Genomic DNA, 8900 nt, shown 5'->3' with positions numbered 1-8900 from the left:
GGGCATTAAACCAGCAGATTAAATTTACTCACAAAAGAAAGACAATTACCAGCACTTTTAGTCAGTGGCGAACCTAGACCAAATGTACCAGGGGCCTGGAGGGGACCAGCATGTTTTCATGGGGGCCCAGAAAAGCATGAACTTAAAAACAGGGAAAGGGATTCAAATATATTAAGTTAGCTGCATGAAGTGACATTTCTATTCAATCGGTTTAATTAAAGTCCTATTTCTTATTAGGTCAATATTCATTCATAATTTAGGAATTTTACATATTTTTTACTATATGTAAGTCAAAATCCCTGTGTTTTAAAAAAAAAATCTGAATTAGAACTCAAGAAATACTTATACATTTAGCTGTAAAAAAAATTAATTTGTTTTGAAAAGAACATTTAGCAAATGAAAACTGGGCTCCTATCTCAACACTACTGAAGCTATCACCTTATTGTTTTTAAATAAAATGTCTAAAGGAGGGCAATGTTTACGTAGTGTAGAAACAAGAACCCACATGGTAATCTTCAAGAAACCTATTCAACAGACTTTGATGAAAATTTTGGTCAAATCAGTGCAGGGATCAGATTATTTATTCTCATGGTTTATCTAAATCAGCAGGTGTGGCTACATTACTGAATAACTTTCCAGGGGAAATAATTCATTAAAAAAAACATGATAGTGATGGCCATTGGTCTCTTTCTGTAATATTTATTGAGGACTCATTAATAATCATGGCTAATGTTTATGGTTAGTGTAACATTTCCAAAAATAAAGAACATCTTACTATATTATTATTATTATACATTGTTATTGAAGCAAATATAAACTTAAACTAAGGTTTCCAATTAAATATATTTTATTAGGTGGGGATTGGAATCTGGTTATGGACGAAGCTCTTGATAAAAACCCAAACATATATTTTAAATGTCCTTCCAAACTGAATTTTGTCTGATTTCTGTAATAGCTTGAGACTCATCGACTTATAGAGAGACAAACATGTTGAGATAAAACAGTTCTCTTGATTTAAAGCAGACGCTTCAAGCAGAATAGATTTTTGACTAGGAATAGATGATATTCTCAAACTAACATCAGACTGTAATATGTCTCCAACTCCTCCTACTAATCATTGCAGCATTAATATTTAATGCTATAATTAATTAATTTCTCCTCTTCCTGAGAGTTTAAGATATAGAGGAAATTCAATAAAATTCTCTGAAAATATGAGCTGTATTGTAGGGAAATTAAAGAACTAGATAAAAAGAGTCTGTTAAGCGATTCAACAATAACCTATACCAAAAAATGGTAATACCTAAAATATAAGATACTGGATTATTCTACCTCTTTTAGCAAAGCCCTAAAAAGGAACAATGACCTGGAAGAAGGTAGGTTAGTTAAAGAGTTAAACCCGAAAAAAATAACCTACAAGTTAAATTAGACAGCATCTATGAAAGAGAGGCCAGAGGAGCTTTTATCAGATCCAGAGCTAAGAGGATGGAGGAAGGAGAAAAAAAACAGATCATATTTCTGCAGACTGGAAAAGAGGAGACAAGTTAAAAAACACATTCAATCCCTTATTACTAACTACAATGAATGCACGGACCAAATTCTACTTGCAAAAGTGATTAGCAAATTTTATCAAAACCTTTATTGCTCTTCTTTTTTAACCAAAGACTGCGACCTTCTAATAAAGCAAGTCAAAGACTCTGTCCCTCAAATCTCTGAGGAATTCAAGGAAAACTGCAACAAAGATATTAATATGGAGGAACTAGACAGCACCATCATGTGCTTCAAACTTGATAAATCCCCTGGCCCTGATGGCGCTACCACTAATTTCTATAGACATTTCTGGGATTACTTTAGAGAATTTATAATCCAGGTATTTAAAGAGATCTTATGCAATAATTCACTTCCACACAGCAATGAAGCAGGGCGTTATAGTCCCTTATACCCAAACCAGGAAGCGACAACAAGGTTCTAGACAACTACCGTCTGATCACGCGTCTGAACTGTGATTATAAAATATTGACACATATCTACAGAAACAGATTAAAGACTGGTCTTAATGATGTTATTTCTGAAACAAAGACAGGTTTTATGTCCAAAGGAACTATAGATGATAACATCAGACTGGTGCAGGAATTACTTGAGTACAGTGAACTGATTGAGGATAAAGGCTTCATCCTTTTCCTAGACTTTTATAAAGCCTTTGATAGGTTGGAGCATTAGTTTCTTTTTAAAGTTTTACACTTATTTTGATTTGGGCCAAACTTCTGTAGAATCATTAAAAGCTTTTATAACGGCACCTCAAGTGAAGTTGCACTGCCACACGGTACGTCTCCATGTTTCACCATTAGTAGGGGAGTAAAACAGGGCTGCAGTATTTCCCGCTTTCTCTTCAGCTTGGCTGTTGAAATATTTTCATAAAAATATATATATATCTAAAATATACCTAAACTGAAAGTTTTAGATGACCAAATTGTCAACTAGCTGATGACATCACAATTTTTTTGAAGAGTCTAGACCAAACCCCTAATGTACTGGAATTAATTAATACTTTCTCCAAAGCATCAGGATTAACCTTAAACCTGCAGAAGTGTGAACTGAAGGTGATTCATGATTCTGTTAGGTTTGATGATGATTCTTATCTGACTGAAACTCAGTTAAATATCTTGGTATCTTATTAACTAAATATGCTAAACTCAGTGAAACTGTCAACATAGAGAATAAAATACAGAATTGCAGATCTCGGTTAAATAGATGGCTCCAAAGAGATCTAAACCCTGTTTGGGAGAACCTATTTAACCAAAATGGAGTCACTGTCCAGGTGCATATACCCAGCTTATTCTATGGTCATACCTAACAGAAACATTAAAGCTATAAATCAGCTGAACTTTAATTTCATCTGGAAAAATCAAGTCCACTACTTAATGAAAGCAATTAAAGACTTTACAGATTGTGGTTTAAAATCTATTGAATTTGATTGTTTAAATGCGGTCTTTTATGAAAATTGGTTGAAATACTGTTTAATGAATGGAAATAGTATCTGGTTTTGTCTGCTCAAAGGTTTGTTTAAAAAATTGGAGGCTCAGATTTTGTTCTTAGGTGTAACTTTAGTGTCAACAGACTTCCTGTTCAAGTTTTGTTGTGTTGAAAACTTATGTTCACACACAGCTTTCCTCCTCAGCAGACTCCCACCTGGAACAACAGAGATGTGTTACACAGAAATAAGTCTCTGCATTTGGATCACTGGATGGAAAAAGGTATTTGGTCCATAAGACATTTTCTCAATGACTGTAGAGATTGGTTATCTTATGGTGAATTTAGCTAATTATATAATCTGGATTGCTCAGGAACTCAGTTTAAAACAATAATGAATTCTGTTCCCTCTGCAGTCAAACATCTGATTCAAAATATAAACATTCAGTCAGCTAGCCTTCAGTTACCCGCTCTTCAACTGTTTGGAGTTAAACTTTTGAAAAAAATTTAAAATTCTCAATAACATTTTTCCATCCAGGGAAATATTAAGTCAAAGATTCAACTTTGACACTAACAGCCAGTGTTGGGCATGTTACTTTGAAAAAATAATTAGTTATAGTTACTAGTTACTTCTCCCAAAAAGTAACCAAGTTACTAACTGAGTTACTCCACAATAAAAGTAACTAGTTATTAGTAAAAGTAACTATTGCATTACTTTTGCGTTTCTCGCCCCCGTAACCCTCACCACCAGCCCCCACCTTCTCACAGTGGGTTTCAAAAGCAAGCTGAATAGAGCGGATGACAAAGACAAGAACCTGCAGAGAGTTTTGAAGTTATCGCAACTCAACGTGAATGACATCAGGGGGGAACGCCATGTGAGGTTTTTTAACAGGGCATTCAGATCTGGTGAGTATATGAAATTAATAACTGGGGATGTCTAATTCTGAAATCCTGTGTGTTTGGGTTGTTATAGATACTGCAATATCTATCTATCTAGATGTATACTCTGTGTGTGACATAAAATATGGATCTCCATCCCTGCCACAAAGGCCATCAAATAATGTTAATCTCACGGAATCTCACTATACATCAGCCATTCTCATCCTCCCCTCTCTCATGACAGGGCGCGCACGAGTCCTATCATGAAAAAAGGTTCATTGTGTGACCTGAGTAACGCGCAGTAACGGGGTGTCTGCAATGGTAACTGCGTTATAGTTATAGTCAAAGTAATTAGTTAGATTACTCGTTACTAAAACAAGGTAACAGCGTTAGTAACGCTGTTACTTTCAACGCCGTTAGTCCCATCACTGCTAACAGCTGTACCTTTTTTGACGATGACATTGAAACAACAGATCATCTCTTGTTCTATTGTTTGCTCACTGGTACATTTTGGAGAAACTTTCAGGACTGGATCTCAACCAAACTTTCCCTCCATCTTCCCTTAAAAAGAGAGGATATAATATTTGGAACCACCCACAGAGACAGAAGAACCGACCTGCTGATTCTTCATCCATTCCTGTAAATGGGCTGATAGAAAACCTGACTTTTCAGCCTTTAAATACCTTCTAATGGAAAACCACTTCAGAACCTTAAAAGAGATAAAAAAAACAGCATGGAGTACAGCTCTTGGACGCCTTTAATGATCTGAATTCTTTTAAGAACTGATGCCCCTTTATTTCTTTCTGTTTGTTTTTGTAGTTCTGCTATCCCTCTGTTTGATGTCTGACAATTTTATTTATATTTTCTTTTTTAATTGCTGTCTTATAATGATATGTTTCTTAAGCCTGAAGTCTTGATTCCTTCATGTATGTACATGTCATTTGATATTGTATAATTTTCCATAATTTAAAAAAAAAACAATTAAAAATAAAAAACACTCAATGTTTACATTCCCCCAAGTCTATCAAGGGAGTACCAATATGGCGATGGTGACGTAACGGCACCGTGTTCTACCAACTGCCTATCATCACTCCAGTGAATAGAGATCAGAGGCACAGAGGAGAGATAAAAAGGAAATGATTTTAATTCATTTTTTCCCAGAATATACATCAACCTTTAACAAATTGTTGTTCAGTTCATTTATTTATTTATCTATTTATTTTGTATTATTTTTTTTTATTTTTTATTTTTTTACATCCAGTGTGGCCCGGATGTAGACCTAGTTGCGCATGCGTAAATGAGCTGCTGCTACGGATCGTGCAGAGTAGCTTTGCTTCTTTGTGGAGTCATTGCAGAGAGGCTGATAATCTGGGAGTGTTTGCAGTGAGAATGTCTTCAGTCCAGCTTCAAGGAGAGTTTATCACCGAGCAGTTAACTCCTGCTGAAGAAACATTCACGGAGTTTAAAGAGAAAGAGTTAAAAGAAGAGAAGATGCTGGTGAAGATTGTCAGTTATCCAGATCAGAGTCAGCAGGAGAAGATGGACGATCAGCACAGGATCCCCCAGATCATCTCACACCAGATAGGTAGGAAACAGCTGATAGAAACGATTCCCTGACTGATCAGAAGAGATCAGGTTGCTAAGCTGCTAACTTCTGGTTGAAATTTTTATAATTATATGACTGATCTTTGCTGTGTAGCAATGGAGTCGAACTTGCGCAAATGGACGCCATCTTACCACGGTCAGCTCGCATATGTACAGCACTGGGGGGCATAGACACAATTTAAAAGTAGACCCCGCATCCATCTATGGGCGCTGACGTGATTTGTTGTCGCCATCTTGGGGCGGTCGAGAGCTCTGCTCAGTGACATGTTTGGAGCAGGCGCAGAATCAATTTAAATCAAGATTAACTCGCTGAATATTGAACACATTTCACCAGTTTTGTGTTTTTTGCCGAGAACAAACAAATAGTTGAGTGTATTTAAGTTTTTATAATTGGTTATGCACAAATACACATTCACATATCTCTCACTGTACATGTGTATCTAGATCTATAGATGTATATATCTATAGATGTATATATCTATAGATGTACATATCTATAGATGTATATCTGTAGCTGTACATATCTGTAGCTGTACATACCTATAGATCTAGATCTATATATATATATATAGTTATATATATAGATCTATATATATATATATATATATATATATATATATATAGATCTAGATCTATAGACGTATATCTATAGATGTATATCTATATCTAGATATACATCTATAGAGATGTATAGAGAGAGAGAGAGAGAGGCTATATAATTTTGTAAAGAGATGTAAAAAGAACAGCACAACCAACAGACATGGTGCAAGATATACAATAAAGTAACACCTAGATACTATTGCTGAAATATAAGTAGTATTATTTAATCTGACATGTACTCTGTGGTAGCTGAAGATAAAAATATGTCTTTCTGTATGGAAGTGAATCTCTAAGTACCTGGAGCCAAGCACCTGTAGTTGTTTGTGAGAGTGGACTTGTGCATGTAAAGTTTATCCGAAGAAAAAAATGCTTAATTATCTGCTTTGTGAAACTTCAATAAAGAGCCCTAGAGGCGTTTTTTAACCTCCGGGCCACATTATAGTGGGTGATTTAGATCAGCTGGTGGTGGCAGCTGGAATATGCAGATGTTTCTGTGGCTTCAGGACTCCTTCATAGAACCTGGAAATAAACAATCCATGCTCAATTTTAAGAACTACAAATTATTCTAATATTCACTCTGATTGAAAACCCATACATTTTATTGCATTTTGTTTCAGTAATCCCTGCCAACAGATAAAACCTTTCCATTGTGCAGAACTGATGTTTCAGAGCCTCAGAGTCATCAGAGAAAGATCCTAATAGATCTCAAGATGCAACAAAGATCAGAAAATGCAGAGTAATCATTGAAACCCGACTGAGATGTTAAAAAGCCACGAGAAATAGGAGGTTTTAAAGGATCAAGTGGCTTTATTTTTCTATTGTCATTCTGGATGATATCTAAAAGCCTTCAGACTAAAACAGTCACGCTTTGTTTGTTTCAGAAGATCTGAAAGAATGTAGAGTAGATTAGTTTTTACTCTTGGTTTCAGAATGAAGTAAAAATAAATTGGGGAGGGAAAAGATTGAACTGAGGCCCATACCACGAAGCAAGCTCAACCTACTGGTATTACTTCCAGCCAAATCAGTTTAACCAATCCACAACAGTGGAGATAGTTACTAGCGGTCCCATAAAGGTGGTTATCAACTTGAACTTGAATTGAATCATGCACATATAAAGGGTAGCAGACCAATCATAACCATGAGCGAAGAAGGAAGAGTGCCATATTTCTCAAACCTTTGAGGAGGTCGCCTCACATGATAGCTAAAGGTTGCAAGTAGTTGACAAGCACACAGCAGATTTATTTGAAAATATGTGAGAAAAAAAAGTATAAAGTCTGGCTGATGCAATATCTAGTACCCGAGAAGGTCCAAACCTGGGATTGTAATCTTATAGCTGCAGTGCATGCTGGGAGATTTAGTTCCAGTGTGTTTGTATGTAGATTGATCAACAAATGGATGATTAAAGTGAGATGTCCTTTCTTTAACCTAGAATAGAAAGTCTTTCTGCTGTGTTTTTCTTTCAGACCGCCTGCAGGATTATGTTGGAAAAGAGGAGGATTTCTCTGACCAGCAGCTCTATGAGCAGGAGAAGAATTCCAGTTTGGATGAAGAGGAAGCAGAACCCGTGCGGATAAAAGAAGAGCAAATGGAGCCAGAAGATCCCTGGACAAAAGAGGAAATCATTGAGGTCCCCATTAGTGAGCAGCTTCTTCTGAAGCACGAGAATGAAGATACAGGAGAGGAAGCTTTCCCATGTTTGACATGTGGAGAAAGCTTTAAAAAAAAAGAACATTTAATGGTTCACATAAGAACTCACACAGGTCAGGAGATTCATGAATGTCCATTCTGTGGAAAAATGTTCATTAAGAAATCTAGACTTATTAACCACATGAGAATGCACACAGGTGAGAAACCCGTTTCCTGTACCATTTGTAACAAGAATTTTACCAACAAGAGGAATCTGACTAGACACGTGAGAATTCACACTGGTGAGAAACCTTTTGAGTGTCTTTCCTGTGGGAAAATGTTCAGAACGAAATCTAATCTTGATGCCCACATCAGAACTCACTCCGGTGAGAAGCCTTTTTCCTGTAACATTTGTTTCAAGAATTTCACTGACAAGAGTAATTTGATTTCTCACATTAAAACTCACGCTGGTGAGAAACCTTTTTCCTGTAGCATTTGTAACAAGAATTTTACTGTAAAAAGTAGTTTGACTTCTCACATGATAATTCACACTGGTTTGAAACCTTTTGAATGTCTGTCCTGTGGAAAAGGCTTCCCTAAGAAATCTGGGCTTAAAAAACACATGAGAATTCACACAGTTGAAAAGCCTTTTTCCTGCAAGGTTTGTGGCAAAGGTTTTACTTTAAAAAGGAATTTGACCAGACACATGAGATTCCACACAGGTGAGAAGCTGTCTCCTGAATGATTGGTCAAAGGTTTTAAATGAGAAGGTAAATAGAGTATTAATGACGTATTCATGCATGATGTGGAATGATTTATATTTTAAAAAAAAAATACTTGTTTGAACATAAGTCGTAGCAGTTGGACACCACATGAATGAACAGTAGAGGTGTTTTCCATGTTTGACAGGTGATAACATGTCCATCTAGAAACTCCTTCACCTCATTACATGAGAAACTCACGGGTTAATGGTCTTTTTGGAGCAAAATGTTAAGAAAGCCAATAATTAACAGCTCTGTTTACGTAGAAAGTAGAACTGATAAGGTGTTTTATTGTAAACCTGGTAAATATTCAGCTCCTGGGTGAATATGTGGACGTGAACGTTTGAAAGTTGCGCATGTTGCTCATATTAAATTAACTAAAAACAAATTTCAAGTCCTGTTAACTGAGTTTTATAATCCTCTCCCTTTAAATATTTAATTCTCAGTGAAAAAATGCAAACC

At 35.9% G+C, this 8900-nt stretch overlaps 1 protein-coding gene across 1 annotated transcript; it reads left to right on the top strand.

Moving 5' to 3' along the window:
* Positions 1-5136: 5136 nt before the first annotated feature.
* Positions 5137-8530, top strand: LOC119774648 (gastrula zinc finger protein XlCGF8.2DB-like). Its single transcript, XM_038272279.1, has 2 exons — positions 5137-5431; positions 7515-8530. Exons 1-2 carry the CDS (start codon positions 5236-5238, stop codon positions 8420-8422), a joined length of 1104 nt encoding a protein of 367 aa, XP_038128207.1. The 5' UTR covers positions 5137-5235; the 3' UTR covers positions 8423-8530.
* Positions 8531-8900: the final 370 nt, after the last annotated feature.

This window comes from Cyprinodon tularosa, unplaced genomic scaffold (genome assembly GCF_016077235.1).
Source record: "Cyprinodon tularosa strain WSP-4 unplaced genomic scaffold, ASM1607723v1 ctg820, whole genome shotgun sequence".
Lineage (NCBI taxonomy): Eukaryota > Metazoa > Chordata > Actinopteri > Cyprinodontiformes > Cyprinodontidae > Cyprinodon > Cyprinodon tularosa.
This window is presented reverse-complemented; position numbering and strand designations above follow the sequence as displayed.